The sequence below is a fragment of the Rattus rattus genome, chromosome 15 (genome assembly GCF_011064425.1).
Source record: "Rattus rattus isolate New Zealand chromosome 15, Rrattus_CSIRO_v1, whole genome shotgun sequence".
Lineage (NCBI taxonomy): Eukaryota > Metazoa > Chordata > Mammalia > Rodentia > Muridae > Rattus > Rattus rattus.
The window spans coordinates 3,686,275-3,705,206 of NC_046168.1; the positions used below are offsets into that span (position 1 = coordinate 3,686,275).

General features: G+C 37.0%; 1 protein-coding gene across 7 annotated transcripts in view; it reads left to right on the top strand.

The window, feature by feature from the left end:
- Tcerg1 (transcription elongation regulator 1) overlaps positions 1-18,932 on the top strand; it is a 59,187-nt gene that overhangs the window by 13,751 nt on the left and 26,504 nt on the right. For 4 of the 7 annotated variants that reach the window (XR_004385901.1, XM_032886055.1, XM_032886054.1 and 1 more), the window contains exons 5-9: positions 3,151-3,393; positions 7,459-7,521; positions 8,522-8,722; positions 9,197-9,309; positions 10,281-10,369. Coding sequence is in view for 6 of the 7 variants with exons in the window: in XM_032886055.1 (XP_032741946.1) it covers positions 3,151-3,393; positions 7,459-7,521; positions 8,522-8,722; positions 9,197-9,309; positions 10,281-10,369 (709 nt within the window). In the remaining variant the exon portion in view is untranslated. Of the gene's footprint in view, positions 1-1,542; positions 1,913-3,150; positions 3,394-7,458; positions 7,522-8,521; positions 8,723-9,196; positions 9,310-10,280; positions 10,370-18,932 lie in introns of those variants that run through there. The other 3 variants (XM_032886056.1, XM_032886057.1, XM_032886059.1) reach the window with 2 other exon arrangements.

Genomic DNA, 18,932 nt, shown 5'->3' on the forward strand with positions numbered 1-18,932 from the left:
GGTACAACTAGGAAGTATGGCCTTGTTGGAGTATGTGTGGCCTCATTGGATGAAGTGGATCGTTGTGGAGAGGTGGGCTTTGCGGTCTCACATATAAGCTCAAGTTAGACCCAGTGTGTAGTCCGTTTTCTCCTGGCTGCCTGTGGAAGACAGTCCCTTTTTGCTGCCTTCAGATCAAGATGTAGAACTCTCAACTCCTCCAGCTGATGGACTGAACCTCTGAAACTATAAGCTAGCCCCAACTAAGTGCTTTCCTTTTGAAGTCTCTTGCCTTGATCATGTAGTCCTATCACAGAAAACTCTTAAGACAGTGGTATTCCTCTGCAAACCTTAACTGAGCCCAGAACTATTGAAATGATCTTGATGTGATCATTGTTAATACATTGTACTGTCTGGATTTCCTTATACTTTAATGATTGGTAGTTTCAGAAATTTGGGAATCAGTAATGTAAGAAATACATAGTGAATAAATATAATCATAATGGATTCAGATTTGAGTTTATCTTATTGATAAAGAAGTAAGGTATATGTGATGAATGTCCACAGATAGATGTATATGTCTCCCTCCTGCCCCCAGGACTGGTGACTGAACCCAGGGCCTTAAGCATTTCAGGCAAGCACTCTGAATCCAGCTGGAGACAGTTTGTAGCTATCATTTAGTACCTGATGTTTGCGAGTGTAAGATGTAAATGAAGGGGAATGGTGCTGCCTAACAGGATTGTGATCTTAGCTTACGTGTTTTATGCTTGAGTGTTATGGCAGGAACCTGCCAGTGACTGATGGAGTATGTGGTGGTGGTCATCCGAGCAGTCTTAAAGGCAATTTAGCACCGTGGGCAGGCTCTTGTTGCTTAAGGTCTCTCTATGATGGCTTGGGAAGGGTGGTGCTTCTTTAAGGGACAAACATGGTTATGTAGCTATTTCATTTGTCCTATGTGTGCTCCATTTCTGTATATAAAACCCTCATCAGTGAGTGCCCCTCCCCTTCTTGCTGTTTAAAAGACTTAAACATAATAAAGTCATGCTCCCTTCATTGCTTTTGAATACCAGTTTTGATATTGGATGCCTGAATATTCTGGTACTGTGTCATTCTAGTTTTACTGTTTTTTCATTTATACATTGTCACTGCTCTTTTTTAGACTCCTACCCTGGGTTAAATAGCATGGACTAAGCAGTGTTTTGAACATGTGGAACTCATAGGAACTTACTCATTCTCTTGGCATCGCTCTCGGGTTCTCCCGTGACTCTGCATTGCCTTTATCCTTTTCCTTAGATTCATTACCCTTAAGCAAGGGCAGATACCCTGTTGTGGAAAGTAGGAGTGAGTTGAGTGAATACTTTTTGCCATCTCCTTGGTTATAATCTTTTCCACTTGAAATTTTATGTTCCTATAAACTTATTTTCCTGGCATTGGTCCTTTGGACTATAGCTTAGTATTCTTATATTTTTGGTTGTGAGCCTAGCCTTTAACGGCTGAGCCATCTCTCCAGCCCATAGCTTAGTATTCTTAACACAATATTTTAAATTTTAGTTCTATGAACTATAAATAATATAGATATGTAATTAATTACATGGGAATAAACATTCAGACCCTTTATTTTACTTGAAGTTGAGTATAAGCTTTTTTTTGTTTTTATTTTTTTTGTTTTGCAAGTTATGGAAACTGATCATGAAGTCAACTTCTCAGGGAAATCAGGGAGAACAAATATATCTTCAGTCAGTTTAGTGGTCTACAATTGCTGAATGGTGTATATATGGGATTGGGCAAATGTTGCATGTACTTTGTCTTTTTCACACTGTTATAAATTATATTAATATGATACTGTACCCTAAGACTAGGTCTATGCTAGACCAACAATTCATTCCTGGGCCCCTGAAGATACTTCTTTGGCCCTGCTGTCTATTTAGCCAAGGTGAGTTCCTCATTAACAAGTACAAAATCACTCACATCTTTCCAGCTTAAGTGAGGTTGTTATTTAGAAGCTTGAAGATGGTAGTGGACAGAGTTTTGTTTTCAGGTGGACAATACAATTGGGCGGTTTGTATACAACTTTGCACTTACTAAAAATTGAAGTTGCTTAAAGATTGAGATTACTGTTAGTAATTTGGCAACTTTACTCTTAGTTTGATACAGGTACAGTTTGATACGTTTCTTTCTTTAAAAAAAATCACTGAAAAGCTAGTGAATTATCACAGTGGATTTTATTTGGAACTAGGTGAGTTATAAACAAATTGCTTTATTAAGTGAGAGCTAAAACCTTTAAAAATGTGAAGAATAGATTTTATTTTTCGATTTCTACTTTATTTTTGATAATTAAAAATGTGTTAGCAGAACCCAAATTACCCTGAATTTTACATTCACCCATTCACACTATAAGAAGCACTTAAAATGTTTTCTTAAGATTTGAAATAATGAAGGTATTTGCTGCTCCATTCATTCCTAACCAGACATTAGTTGTGTGCATCTCCTTTCTCACTGTGCTCTTTCTTGCTTAGACAGTTGCAGTAATGTAATTGATCTCTCTTCTTCCTGTGCATTTATCCAGTTCACTCATCACATACACCCTTCATTTACATTTATGAAATCTTGCCAATAATGTGAGAACACACTGTTATGTGCACTAACATGTACTTTGCTACCCCATTTTCTCTGCGTAAGCGCTGCCCTTTACCTGCTCAGCAGAGTAGAGACTTGCTGACCCTTACTCCAGACTTGGTGTGTGCCTCATGTCTTAGGAGATGAGTGTTCACTTGTGATTTGTGACCACTGCTGCTCTCTACCCTTTGCTGTACTCATGCTTCTTTTAATATTTGCTTATTTTCTCTTTGAGTTCCTCTTTCTTTGAAATCTTGACTTGTTGAGGTTTAATATATCTCAGTGTAAAAATTTCTGTATCCTCTATCTGAACAGACTAGGTCTTAGTTACACTCCTATATATTTACTCCATTCCATTTTGTGCCCTACTATTGTTTTTGTCTATATTTTATGTAGCTATTTTTAAACTTCTTGAACATGGGTTTTGTTGACACATTTCTTACAGTGCATGAGATGATGGCCCTTTAAATACTGAGAGAGTGAGTGGGTGAGTGACAGAAGGATACAGTAAGAAGGGTCATGAGGAGTGATACATATTGTTTTCTCTTTCATCAGCACCCACAACACAAGACCAGACCCCAAGTTCTGCTGTTTCAGTTGCCACGCCTACAGTTAGTGTTTCAGCTCCTGCTCCTACAGCCACACCTGTGCAAACTGTACCCCAGCCGCACCCACAGACGTTACCTCCTGCTGTTCCTCACTCAGTCCCTCAGCCGGCAGCAGCAATACCTGCTTTCCCACCAGTAATGGTGCCTCCGTTCCGTGTGCCCCTTCCTGGCATGCCAATTCCACTTCCAGGTAAATGCAGATCACACTTGATGTTCTAGCTGTTCCTCATTGTCAGTTTGTTCTCATGTGTCTGTTGCATTTGAAATTGCCTTGAATCTCACCTGTTTGAGATGGTTTTGAAAGATTCATGGCTAACTGCGATATTTTTTTCTTAAGTTTTGGTAAATGTCCTTTTTTGTTGTTGTTTACATGTCTTAACTAGTCACATTTAAAAATACACTTATTTTGGATAATAGCCTCAATAAACTAAATTATTTTCTTTTGTTTGTAAATATGTTGTTCTAAATGTGATTTTTTTTTTTTTTAAAAAAGATTGAATCTCTGAAGTTGATAAATTACAAGCTATAACAGCTAGCACAGGTCAAGTAATGTACACTGTATATCATTCTAACACATTGTATGCATTCAGTCTTAAGTTTTGTAACCATTCTTAGGAGGTAGGTAGATTTGCAGACTGGTTTAATTATTTTTTTGTCCAGTATCACTTAGTTAAATGGCAGCATTAGGATTTGATCTAGGTGCCAAGCTCTTAGTAATCACGTTGTTTAAAACAGAAATCAGAAGGTTTCTTTACAACGCTTTTGAAGTAAAGTATGACCTGCATTATTTAAAAGTTTCTTTAGGGTAGATTTGTGTGTTATTGACCAGGGAATTGAGGAGTAGAAAACGAGTTTAAGGATTTGTGGAGAAGTTTTCCATTAGGGAATGCTATTGTTGGGCATTCTAGTTTGAGTGAATTTGCCATTGTCAAATCAATGTATTTAATACTTGATCCATGATTCAGTCATTCCTTATGTATTCTAGCTGAAAGTATTGTTTCTGTAGACAAGTTTTACAAGGTTAGCTTGTGGTAAGCATGAAGAGGACCTGGCTTCTGTCTCTAACTTTCACACTTTTCCCAAGGCTTCTGCCACTTATTGGATAAGGTTCTGTATAAAAGCAAAGGTGTGATGTGAATACATTTAAAAATTAAAAATTTTCAAGAACCAAAAATTTAAGAACTGGTATTTTTTTATTGGATTAAAATTTTTTTTATACATTATTGACATAGTGGTAGGTAAGTGCTAGAGAGAAAATGCCCTATATGTGAAGGTTTGAATCTGTAGTCATTTAAAAATATGAAAAGTTGTTTGGTACTATTTTTTTCTCTTGAGTTATATTTAAGGCAATGACACTTGTCAAACCCTTTTTCTTTTTAAAAACTGTTGTTATTATTATTTATTATTATTACTGTGTTGTTGTGTAGCCCAGCCTAGCCTGGGGCTCACTTGTCTAGTCTTCAGGCCTTGAAATTGCAGTCTACTTTATAGTTAAGGACAGCATCAAGGCCAGTTCTGGGTTTGTGTGAGGATGCTGAGCTCTTAATTTGTAGAGAACAGATTGAGAGGTGGCACTATGATCCCATAAAAATATTTCAAAAGATTATTGTCTTTTGAAATGATGTTGACTCTGTTCCATATGCTTTTACTAGGGCAGAGGAAAAAGGCAAAGGGTACATAGTACTAGCAAAGATTTGTGGAAAGTGGGAGTTTGTCCAGTTCCTCATTTTCATACTTTCCAAAAATTTAGAATAGGTGGTAGTGACCACAAACTGAAGATGATTCTTGTGCAATTGGGCAGTAAAAAACACTTAAAAAATGGCAGCCACTAATGATTTTGTAGGTTAACTGGAAGAAAACTGATCTCTCTCTCTCTCTCTCTCTCTCTCTCTCTCTCTCTCTCTCTCTCTGTGTGTGTGTGTGTGTGTGTGTGTGTGTGTGTGTGTGTGTGTGTGTGTGTGTGTGTGTGTGTGTGTGTGTGTTTGCATTTCTGGGGATTGAACTCAGGGACTTGTGCAGGGTAGGCAAGTGTTAATACTCCTGAGCTGTACTCCAAACTCAAGAAATCTCCACCTGTGTAGCAGTGGGGTGGTTCAAGCTTTAGAGGGTGTCTTATAGAGAGTAAGAGTAATATTAGTTGGCACTGAGGCATTTCTGATTTGATAATCATTTTTTTCTCATTAACCTTTTCACTAAATTCTACAAGATGTTTTAGTGAAAAGACAAAAACACTTATCTTCTTCTCCCCAAAGTTTTGTCTGTGATCCTACCTTTCCCCCTTCTTTATGTCAATTCTGTGTTAAGGTGAATTGGAAGGATTTATTTGTGTTACGTATTTTACAGCTTGAAATTCTATTTGTAATAGCATTGTCTGGTTGTAATAAGAATGACTAAGTAGGAGACGAGTAAGATGAAGGAAAGTGGTAGAAGATTTAGATGAACTAAAAGGTGGAGTTCAAGGGTGGTAACAGATTAGGATTAGATGTATCTACTTCTAGAACTGAAATCTTACTTGCAATTTTAAGAAACTGTCATTGACCTCAGAATCCAAAATGCTAAGTGGAATTTTCTAATTTCCTAATAGAGCATATTTTGAGGACAGCATAATTTGTAGGAAAATTGGACAAAAACTTCCCCTTTTAAAAAAGGTTAGTATTTTAGGTATGTGGTTATTTTGTGAGTATTCATAATATGCTTGTAATGTCTTCAGGGAAAGCCTTAGATTTATCTGTGTAGATTGAGAAGAAACATATGCTAATAGTTATGTAGAGATACTTAAGGTGGCTCTGTTGATTTTTATCATTGGCAGTTATGTCTGATTATGAAGATCTTTGATTCATTTAAAGTTACATAATGAACATTTTTTGGAGGATAGTTTAAGAGATTAGACTTTGGAAGAAAGTTTTATCCTAAGGGAAGTGGTGGTTTAATAAATAGGTTGGCAGTTCCTGTAGGTGGCAGTATTTATTTATATTAACTGAAACTTGAAGCCTGAAATTTCTTTTATGAAGTGAATTTTTCTTTTTGCTTCAACATTAGGGAAATAAAACAACGCACCCAGCTTTCTCCACTCGGCATCCTTTTACAGTCAGGGACTTTATTTTGGTTTACAGTTAGTAGGAAGTTTAGTGTTACTCTTTACATGGAATGGTAATGAAATATAAGGCACTTCAGAATTTGGTGCTTTTGTACGCGTGTGTGTGAGCATCATTTCAATTATTTGAAAATGCAGAGTTTTAATTTTGATTTTACTTTCTGAACTAGGAGAGACTTCCCATCCTTCAATGGGAAAGTTTATTTTTAATATACTATTTAACATTTTTAAAATTTGCAGTACCAAACTAAGTTGAGTTTTTTCCAGGAACAAAACAGTAAAAATTATTTCCCCTATGATTCTTCAGATTTTTATTTTTAAAACATTTTAAAATTCACATTCACTTTTGAATTTCCTCAGTTTTCCAGCTTTTCTTTTCACCTTTAATCATCATTCTATTACATCATGATGAGTCTTCCTCCTTCTCAGACTGTATGTAATATCTGTTCCTTAATACGGGCTCCTTCACCCAGCCTAACTGACAACGGACAGTGACTAAGAACATCAGAGGGTAGCTTTGGCCTGCCTTGTGGTGTTTGTGCCATTTCATGTGGTGGCCATTAAACATATTTTGACACTAGTTGAATGGAAGCCACTCTCTCCGTCTGTGCTTTCATTTTAACCGTTACTGCCTGCAGGGGAATATTTGAATCCATTTTATGCCTTAATTTTTTCTTATTCCCCCACCCCCTCAGGCCCTGTCGTTTTCTATTTTTGTATAGTTGTGCCATACCATTCAGCCCCAGCATGTGGTGTCAAATGAGCATCAGGATAGCAAAAACACTGTCAGACAGTACTGTGTGCAGTGCCTTTTACTATCGTGTAAGCATCCATCCGCAGCTGGGTTTGATGTCTGCTCGACAAAGGTCCCACACAAGAATTTACTAGTGTGTAACCAAGCGGGTTTCTTTTGCTGATTTTAAATGTTGAGGCTCCTTCAAACATGAGAGCTGGTAGGTAACTGGTGTTGTAGCTAGAAATAGCATCACTCGATTTGGCACTATGTCCCACAAAATGTCAAACAACTATTTTATTCCATTCTTGGTCATTCTCATTGGAAATAGATTCTAAATTGTAGTGGTAAACTATCTCCCTGAATCCCAGTGGTAGCCGACATACAATGGCAGCTTTCCAACCAATGCTTGCTTATCCATTTTACAGGTGTAGCAATGATGCAAATAGTCAGCTGCCCGTATGTAAAGACAGTCGCTACCACCAAGACCGGTAATTTTAAAACCATCTTAGTTTGTTTTGTCTGTAAGTTGGCATGGTAGTGAATGTTGTTGTTTATCCTTTTATTTATTTATTTTTGCCCTAGTGAGTGGAGCTTAAAAAATATTTTTCTTTTTAATGAGCAGTTTAAATGCAGTTGTCATATTTGGCCAACACTTAATTTCCCAATTTCCTGTAGTATTAGCTTCTTTGGTTCACAAAAGCAAATGAGGTCAGATCACTTTATATATCTTAATTTATGTAATAAGTGTAAACAACTTCATTCTCATATTCATAACATTTAATTTTATTTTTGATGTATGTTTTTAAGTTAAATATAAAATGTCATTTCCATGTGTAAAATGATGTGGTTACACTTGCATGCAAGTGACTATGTGTGTGTGTGTGTGTGTGTGATATTTGTATATAGCATACATTTGCATTTTAAAGTTACCAGAATAAGACTACCTGGATTCTAGGATTTTGTTTTGGATTCTGTTTGTATTCTTGTATCCTTATATTAACAGTATTTATTTAGCATTATAAAAAAACAAAAATTGTGGCTTGTCTTTTAAAAATAGATCAGCCTTTTTAAGGAAAAGGGTAATCTGATAGTCCACATATTTATCATTTGGAGTTGGTAATAGTTGTTTTGCTTTAAAACTAAGAATTTTTATTCTGACCCCTTTAAGTATTTTACAAGTTGGAAATAATTTTGGGTTAGGAATTACACCCAGTGACTGTTACCATCATGATAGTTAGACATTGTCATAGAGCACACCTAAACTTTTGACTGTTCTTAAGGTATTTCTTGGATTCAATTTTGTATCCATTTGAATTTAGACATTAGAATCAAAAATCCAGGGAAGTAGAATCAATACTTATATCTCACCTTTCACATACTATTCTTGTTCCAAGTATTTATTAATATTTACTAGGAAGATTTAGCTTGTGGTCTTATTTTATGTCATGTCTTAATACTTAGGTCTAACTTTTTATTATTTTTTTCTAGGTGTATTACCAGGAATGGCCCCTCCTATAGTACCCATGATACATCCCCAGGTTGCTATTGCAGCTTCACCTGCTACCTTAGCTGGAGCCACCGCAGTTTCTGAGTGGACTGAATATAAAACAGCAGATGGGAAGACGTACTATTATAATAATAGAACACTTGAATCAACATGGGAAAAGCCCCAAGAACTGAAGGAAAAAGGTATAGTTGTTTTGTGACTCAGGACGAATTATGAACTACATAATAAGTAGAATGCTATTTGAAATTTGTACTTTGTAAGCTAAAAAATAGTTTAAAAATATTCATGTATGTTAACACATTTTTCAGCTATAGTGTTATGTTGTTGTTATGGAGGTTTATGATACTAATAACAAAATTTAGGTCTTTGGAACCTAGTATGTGGCAGACTCAATGTTCTATGTTGTGAATTCCTGCTTCTCAACAGTTCAGTATTATGGATGGTTGCTGCGCATGGTATAGGTAACTTGCGAATATGTTCTCTTGAAGTCAGCAGGTTAGAGAGTTTTCTAGTTATATTAGTGACAGTACCAAGAAGGGCATTTTATATTTATGGTTAACATTTAGAAATAGAACATTTCAACTGCTTATTTCACAGAAATTCTTTTAAAAAATACAGATAAACTGTTGAATGACATCATCTTAGTTTTTTAACAGAAAAATTAGATGAGAAGATTAAAGAACCAATTAAGGAGGCATCTGAAGAGCCATTGCCAATGGAGACAGAGGAGGAAGATCCTAAGGAAGAACCTATAAAGGAGATAAAGGAGGTAAAAGGCCAAGGCAGCTCAACTGGGGCCACCCTGAGTTTCCCGGCAGGGTTTACACAGAACCAAACATGTATTTGCCCTATATTAAAAGAGTTGTAAATTTGGCCTCTAAAAGTTTAAAGTTCTAATAATTTTTCCTTTGGAAGTTTCACTCATTTTTTTATAGGTAATTTTTGTTTTTAATACTTTTTCTTTGAAAGTTTCATTAATTTTTTTGGTGTATTTTTAATTTTTTTTATTTTAAAGTAAATGTGTGTGTGTATTTTCATTGCATGTGTTTGTGGGTACCCCTCCACTGAGGCTTTAGTTATAGGCAGTTATGAATTGCTTTTTATGGGAACTGAGAACTGAATTCAGGTACCCAAGAAGAGCAGTGTATACCTCCTACAGCTGAGCCATCTCTCCAGCTCTTTCCTTTTTATACTTTGTCAAGGTCCATTGAAAGACAGGATCTTGGGCTAGAGATTGGACCTCATCTGTAAATTCTTGGCTTGTAGGCTAGTTTGAGTAAAGTTGTACATCTTACTAGTTGGGTGTATTTCATCTGCCCTCTCCACAGTCCTGTCTCAGTTTAGAATGGTCCGCTTGTGACCCTTGAGTTCTGATTTTGGGAGCTGCTCTTATTCTCTAGGATGACAGTGGTAGCCATGTTTCAGTACTGCAGAAGTTAGCAGAAGAGAGAACCCATGTTAAAGGGAGAGGTCTAATTTCTCCATTCTCGTTATTTCAGTTGCAGGTGCATAGCTAGTATGTCTAAGATAGGGCCAGTTGTTGATGCTTGTTTCTGCTGATTTGTGTTTCAGCTTTTTAATGTAGGGCAAGGATGTAGGATTTTTGAGAAATTCCTACTCAGAATCTACTCTTGGAGTTCTTCCAAGAGATCTTCGGTTGGTTTTCGTTTGAGGTATTTGCAGTGACAATTTATTTATTTGCCTTGTGTTATTAATTAAATATAATATTACTTCCCTTAGGAACCCAAAGAAGAAGAGATGACTGAAGAAGAAAAGGCTGCCCAGAAGGCAAAGCCAGTAGCTACTACTCCTATTCCTGGTACTCCATGGTATGTACTTAATCTGACCAATTTTATTTCTTTTTTTATTATACTTGATTGTTTAAATGACATTTCTGTAGGAAGAAAAAAGATTTGTAAAAGTATAGGTCAGATACATTTTTTAACTATTAGATATTTTGATTCTTGTTAGGGTGTTTAGACTTAGAATTCAATTGCCATAAGTATTTTCTATAATTATCACATAAAAATCTTCCCTTCATGGTTCTGTACTGATATTGTTTGAACTACCATGAGATCTCAAACCTGCTTCTTGTTTAATGTTTTAAATTTATTTATGTGTAAGTATAAACATGCATATGTAGGCTCACACTGTGATTATTACAGAACTCTGGAAATAGGACTTTTTCTTCACGTAGGAGAATCTGCTTGTCTTTTCTTCTTGGCTTGGTTTTTCCATTCTTCCTCTGTTACATTAGTGTCTCTTCTATTACTTCTCTTGCTTATTTAACCCTTACCCACTATGTATACACTGATTGCTTTGCTACTTTTATTCCTTTCCCTCTTTGCCCTCCCCAAACGCCATTTTTTCCAGTAGTGGCCCTGCCTCTGTGTTAAAAACCATGTATGTGAGGTAATGTTGAGTAGATACCTTTGTTTCTGCATTGTTTACAAAATGACAAGCAGGTCTTGAATTTGATCAGATAGAAATTTTATCTTTTGAGTTTCCTCAAAAGACTTCTAGTTGTTTGTGTATATGAGTGATGTTAGTAGCTGATACTGATGATCAGATCAGTTATTGATAGCTAGATCAGTGGTTTTCAATCAGCAGTAATCCTCAGTGGACAGAACTGCAAAATGTTGGAGACATTCTTGATTGTTAAAACTTGCAGATTGTTAATAGCTTGTAGTAGAGAAATAGTGGTTGTGTTCAATACCTTACCATGCACAGCTCCTTATGTATAGAAGTTATATGCCCAGCATGTTATTAGTGCAAGGAGGCAAATCCCTAGACTAGATTCTATAAGTTATTAAGGGTTGATAGTGCTATGCCCTTGAATTAACCCTTTTTTACTTTATTAACTGAAGTATCTTGGAGAGATATCCTCCTCAGCATTGGTATCTTAAAGGGATAGATTGTATTAGAAAGGACTTACCAGTTCCAGAATAGTTGATTTAAATGTCTTTATGTTTCTGTCTGGTAGAGGGATTATCTTCACTGATGTTCCATTGTCCTATTTCTGACTTTCGTAAGATTCATTCTTGATCTTTTGATGATTCTTTCATATTTTTCTTTTTTCTGTTGTGACAAGATGTTGAGGCTTGTCTTATGTATTTCCAGTTTGAGACTCAGTCGGTTTTTCAAGGAGATGTAGTTTCTTTTTATGAGAAGTTGCATTTATAGGTCACAGTGTTGAAAACGGGTAGTGCTGCTATTGAATTCTTACTAGTTCAAAAGACTATAGTGGATTTAGATGGAAGACACATATTTAAAGGTACAGTTAAAACTTCATGCTATTTTGTGCCATTGAGGCTTACTGACACTGCCATTTTTCTGAACTACATCATCTCACATGACTTTCTCAATGATTACTATTTGCATTTCTTACACAGGTTACAATATCAGCACTAAACTACCTCTAATGTAATTGCTAAGGCTGTTGAAACTGTCCTCTAGTTATTTTTATGTGTAGGGTATGTCACCAAGGGTTGTAGTAAAAATGTGTTTTAAAGATCCTACGTGTAGTTTTCTGTGAATGTATTTCACTGACTTGATAAACTCATTTAAAAGTAATTATGTAAAAAATGTGTGTGATATAAAGTCAGTTATGAAAATAGTCTAGTTAATATCCAGGCTTTCCTAAGTTTGATTTCTCTGTGTTCATGAACAGTTGAGCAGCTTCACACCTGTTCTGTTTGGGTTTTCAGGTTTCACACATGGAGCTGTCCATAGAGTAGCTTCATGTTCTTTTAGACTTTGTGTAATTATTGCTTCTTTCTTTTTTCTGTTCTGGACCACTTGTAATTTGTATGTCTAGATGTTTGGATCTAGTCTTTACTCTAAGCCCTTAACTGTATTTTTTTTTTTTTTTTTTTAGATTTATTTCTTCATTTAATGTATGTCTATACTGTAGCTGTCCTCAGACACACCAGAAGAGGGCACCAGATCCCATTACAGATGGTTGTGAGCCACCCTGTGGTTGCTGGGAATTGAACTCCGGCCCTCTGGAAGAGCAGTCAGTGCTCTTAACCACTGAGCCATCTCTCCAGCCCTTCTTATGATTTTTATCTTTAGGTTTTTCATCCTTGACCTTCTAACTTACGTAGTGAGTTTCTTTTTTCTTAAGGAGGGGTATGGGTTGCAAGTAGAGGAAGGCTGAAGATGTCTTCCCCATCTGGTATCCTCAGCAGGGCAGATTTCAAAAGCAGCAGTGAGTGAGGAGGGTGTGTGAGCGTGTGACTTCCCCACCATCAGTCTGCTCAGACTCTCCTTTGCATCATCCATCAGCAGTTTAAGGAATCCCTTCAATCAGGGCTTCTCAACCGTGGGTTGTGACCTATTTGGGGTTGCATATGAGATAATCCTTCATATCAGAAATCTACATTATGGTTGATAACATTAGCAAAATTACAGATGAAATAGTAACAAATAATTTTATGGCTAGGGGTCACAACAACGTGAGGAACTGTGTTAAAGGGTCACAGCATTTGGAAGGTTGAGAACCTCTGCCCTAAGTGGATTGTCACTACAGGCCGCAGCTGGCCATCTATCTCACCCACTCCTAGTCCCAGCCCTTTGGGCCACTCAACACATACATGTCTTACATACCACCTTTCTGGCCTCCCTGTTGCTAAGTAACAGTAATGACCATCTTAATTCTATCCAGAATATCAGCTTAGAATGTCTTATAATAAAACTGTATGAACTGTCTGTGGTTTTACACTTTGATCCTTTAAAGGGCCTTTATTATTTAATTTATGCATATTATACCACTCAACTGATCTTCTAAATTAGGTATATGTTTTAGTTATTCTACCTGGTCCTATACCTTTGTTATCAGGTTCCCTTTAGTGTAGATAGGCTGTTATTTACCCACTTGGTTCTCTCACACTCTTGGTTCTGTAAGCCTAGATGGTAGCAGACTCTAGGTTGCTGCCAGAGTGCCTGTTTGAAGCTTTTGTGTTTTTGTCAAACAGTGTTTTACAAACAGGAACATCCAGTACTTCCATAAATAAATAGTCAGCATTACCTTCGCATGAGATCAGCATTGCTCTGGTTGACTGCCCTTCTCTGCACCTGTTCACTGTGCTGGTGTGGTGCCCCGAGTTGAAGTAGGTCTGAGGGTCACTTCTGCTTAAAAAAGATGTTTAGTTGGAAATTGGGAGTGGAGGGGAAGGCTGCCATGTTTCATGATCATATGTAATAAGCAGTCTGGAAAGTTATTAAAAAACAATTCATTTAAAGAGTATATAATAAAGATGTATGAAGTTTAAAATTATAGAATTTGACCTATACCAAACTTCTCTTGTGTAGTACATGTAAAAGACTAAGACCTACTCTCTTGTATTTGGTGTATCTTGTGGGTGTGTGAGGAATATTATTTAACATTTAGCATATTTAGAAATACTTATTTTTATGTTTTTTCACTAAATTTGTCTTAGAAATAATCAGTTTTAGGATATGTAAAGTAGCAATTGTATTACAATGCATACTTTTTCTACAGGGGATTGGTAAGGTTTTTTCTTCTTTGTTTCCTTCCTTTCCTCCCTCCTCTGTGTTTACCAGTTTGTGTTTTTTTCCTTTTTTGCCCATCTGTTTGTCCCTGGCATTATAAAAAAACTACCTTTGGGTTCATTTGTTGATGAACATACTCAACTGTTTTTGTTGTGTTGATTCCTAGATGTGAAAAAGCTGAGTCAAGTGGTAGTAGCTATTTAAAGTTTTGGTAGCTAGAGTTCGGAGGACTTAAAGGATTCTGCCAGTTTTCTCAGACAGCGGCCTTGAGCTCACCAGCTGTTTATACTAATGTTGTGAAATTTAATTCCGTAATTTAACAAAGGGATGTTTATGTATTTACTTTCTGTTTGTTTTTAAGACAAGGTGTACCCTCCTTTCCAGCTCAGTCTTTAGACTCAAGACTTGGCTTTAGACTCAAGTTTTCTCTGTCTTAGTCTTTTGGGTAATAGGATTGTAGTCATTGTCATGGTGGTCGTCTGGGATACTGTACTCTTAGAATGCTGATGAAGTTGAACTGGTTTCATATTTACTAGCTATATTCCTTTTTACAGTCTTTACTAATTTGGGGGTGGGGATTGCTTGGTGTTAAAAAGTAATGTATTGTCTTTTTTGTATATTGCTATTTAAACCTTTTGCTTTTACATGTATCCAGTTTACCTAAATCTGTTTTATTCTGGTAACTTGTATAAATTTTATATTTACTGTTAGTTGAGTATTTAGTGGTAGATTACTTACTGAGAAGTGTGTGAGGATCTGGGTCATATCCCTAGCACCATAGAACTAATAATTGTATTTATTTCATCTGGTTTTAAAGTGGGTGTTTTGCCTACATGTATGACTGCACCACGTGCCTGCTTTGTACCCATGGAGGCCAGAAGAGTGCATTCTGATCTCTTGGAACTAGAGTTACAGACAGACAGTTGTGATTTTGATTCACTATGTGGTTGCTAAAAATTGAACTTGGGTCATCTAGAAGAGCAGTCTTAATAGCTGACTTATTCCTCCAGCCTCAGAATTAATATTTTGATGAGGTCAAGTTAATTGATCTTTTTTATTTCTAATAAGGTCAAATTGGAAGTCCTGTATTCTTATTCTCTAGGAACCAATGAGTTTTTGGTTCTAAGTTTTGAAAGTTCTTATATACACATTTTTAAGGTCACAGACTTACTGTAACTTTTCCATTGACTTATTAAAGTTGTGGTATAATTTAGCTTATAGTTATTTTAATAGTCCTGTACTATTGTGGACAGTGATGACTGCCTTTTTTTCCCATGCTTTATTATTAGTCTATGGCTTTTTGTTTTTTCAAGTCAGGCTGACCTTGAACTTGTTGTATAGCTGAGCGAGATCATGAGCTCCTACTTCCCAAGTACTGCACCATTTCTCCTGGTCCTGTGGGTTTAACTTAGTAAATACTTTCATAGGTAAAGGGAGGCGTCTGCTACCAGGCTCCATGACTTGGGTTGGATCTCTGGAACCCACATGGTAGAAGGAGAGAACAGACTCCCAGAAGTAACTTCCCCTACCCCCACATATACATTTAAGCAGACATGTAATAGAAAAGCTTTTTGAGTTTATCTTTGGGTTGGTTTTTTTCTTTTAATTTACTGAAAATTGCATAGAGCATTTCTGTTTTCTTATTGTTCGTTTTTATTCTCAATATTTTGTTATGGCAAGTTTGAAATTTGCAAATATGTTGAGAATTCTTCAATATGAATTTATGCAGTGTATACATAATGACCATTGAGCTTATGCAGTTTTATGTTGAGTTTATACAGCATGTGCATAGTGACCATCAAGATTCTATAGTTTTACATTGAGTATATGTGTATAGTGACCACTGAGAGTCTCTACTTCTCTATGGAGTATATACAGTGTGCATAGTGACCACTGAGAGTCTGTACTTCCCTGTGGAGTATATACAGTGTGTATAGTGACCACTGAGAGTCTCTACTTCTCTGTGGAGTATATACAGTGTGTATAGTGACCACTGAGAGTCTCTAGTTCTTACTTTGCCATATTTGCTTTAACCTACCTGTCATTCAGTCCATTGATCTTTATTTATACATTGAAAGTTATTATATACCTCATTTCTTAGTACTATAGAAGAATTTTTTGTGTTTCTTGGTTAATTCTGAGGTTCTCTGACAGCTTCTCTGTGATAATGCACATATGTCGTTCCTGTCTTGACTGTAGAGTAATGGAAGAGAGAAGCTTGGTGTGATGTTGTTTGCATATAATCTTAGTACATTAAGCAAGAGGTTCATGAGTTTGAGAGTAGCCTTTGCTACATAGAAGGAAAGTTAGGGAGAATAACATCATCTTTCCTGATTCATAAACATAATTTATGATGAAAAGATTGCCAGTTTAGGCCTTAAATATCAGAACAGTGTTCACTGTAGAATTGGACATGATTTGCTAGACATAGTCCTAGACATTATGATATTGTTTACTACTTCACATATGCCATAGTGGACATTTAGATGTCAGAGGACAACTTTTCAGGGTCCTCTAGGATTACTTGAAACTGTCACCTGCAAATAAAAATGCTTTTCATCTATGAGTTTCATTAATTTTTCTCCTTTATTGATCCTCCTATAGAAAAACGGGAGAGCTTGCCTTACTCCCTCCCTGTACCGGTGATGAGCATGCTTAGTCTTTTTCCTTTGGAAATAGGGTCTCATTCTGTACACCAGCCAGGCCTCAAACTCGAAAGAGTTCTGCTGCTGTCTGTTCCCTAGTGCTGGGATTAAGGTGTACATCAGCTCTCTTTCCTGCCTTTTCGTCCCTTCCCTTTTCTTTTCTTTCCTTCCTGACCTTATGCATGCTAAAATCTCTCAACTACTGAGCCACATCTGCCGTGACCAATTCAGTTTTTTATTTTCAGATGTTAGCTGTAGGTTTCTCAGAAGCCTTTATCAGCTTTAAAAGGTTTTCTTGTTTTAGTAATTTAAAAAACAAATCTGATTCTTTTCACCCACAACATCCCATTTTTGGGAGGAGGTTTCTCTGTAGCCTTGGATGTCCTGGAACTCACTGTGTAGACCAGGGTGGTCCCTAGCCTCCAAGTGCTGCAATTAAAGGCACCATTGCCTGGCTCCTCGTTTTTGTTTTTTTTTTTAAATGATGCATTACACCGCAATGCAGTCTTTGCATTTCCTGGATAAAAGTTGCTTGTATGTCCCTTACTAGGATGTCCTTTGTATTCACAATGCAATCTGACATTATACTCTTTTGTTTTATGTTAAGTTCTTAGGTCATTAACATAACTTTTTTTTTTTAATTAACTTGAGTATTTCTTATTTACATTTGAGTGTTATTCCTTTCCGGTTTCGGGCCAACATCCCCCCCTCCATTTCTCTATGGGTGTTCCCCTCCCAACCTCCCCCATTGCCGCCCTCCCCCAACAGCCTAGTTCACTGGGGTTCAGTCTTAGCAGGACCCAGGGCTTCCCCTTCCACTGGTGCTCTTACTAGGATATTCATTGCTACCTATGAGGTCAGAGTCCAGGGTCAGTCCATGTACAGTCTTTAGGTAGTGGCTTAGTCCCTGGAAGCTCTGGTTGCTTGGCATTCTTGTTCATATGGGGTCTCGAGCCCCTTCAAGCTCTTTCAGTCCTTTCTCTGGTTCCTTCAATGGGGGTCCTGTTCTCAGTTCAGTGGTTTAATGATGGCATTTGCCTATGCATTTGCTGTATTCTGGCTGTGTCTCTCAGGAGAGATCTACATCCGGTTCCTTTCGGCCTGCACTTCTTTGCTTCATCCATCTTGTCCAATTGGGTGGCTGTATATGTATGGGCCACATGTGGGGCAGGCTCTGAATGGGTGTTCCTTCTGCCTCTGTTCTAAACTTTGCCTCCTTATTCCCTGCCAAGGGTATTCTTGTTCCCCTTTTAAAGAAGGAGTGAAGCATTCACATTTTGATCATCCGTCTTGAGTTGTATGTGTTCTATGCATCTAGGGTAATTCAAGCATTTGGGCTAATAGCCACTTATCAATGAGTGCATACCATGTGTGTTTTTCTGTGATTGGGTTACCTCACTCAGGATGATATGTTCCAGTTCCAACCATTTGCCTATAACATAACTTTTGAAACCAGGATTCCTTTCTAGTGTTTGTCCATCATGCCAACTTTAATATAGTTTTTTTGTTCTTGACTGTTTTTTTTTTTTTTTTTGAGGCCCTGTTGGTAAGCTTGTCCACGTTTTATAATTGTTACATCTTGTTTTAATCTTTGAACTCTCCTTTTTCTCTCGTATTCTTTGTCTCGAAGCTTGTTTTATTTATAATTAAAGCCCAGCCATCCAGGGTTGGGGAATGTGGCTCAGTGGTAGAGCGCTAGTTGGGTTGGTCCCCAGCTCCCCCAAAAAAAAAAAAAAAAAAAGCCCAGCCATCCTTTTCTACTTTGTTCAGTGCTGTATATTCTTCAGTTTTTTTATTTTATATTTTGAGGCAGGTCTCTGGCTCTCCTAAAACTAACTCAATTTGTAGATCAGACTGGCCTTGAACTCACTGGGATGCACCTCTCTCTACCTCTTATGAATGAAAAAAGAGAAAGGAAACACAAATAATGAGAGGGCATGACTGCTCCTAGGTGTAGTGGAAGAGAACAGTTTATTGTAGATAAAAGGGAGAACATAGCCTGAGGCAGGGATGTCTGGGAGATTCTGGAGTGGACATGACCCTGAGCCAAGAAACGAGAAGGGAGAAGAGAGGGAAGAGCCAAACCAAGAGGCCAGAAGGGGTTGAAAAAAACCAGGTAAACAAAATTATATAAGGAAGAGCAGCCCAGCTCCTGGGAGAAACTGGTGGCCAGGTCTGCTTTGATAGGTTAAATGGACGCCTCCATTTGTCCCAGGGTTTGAGATTTAACATC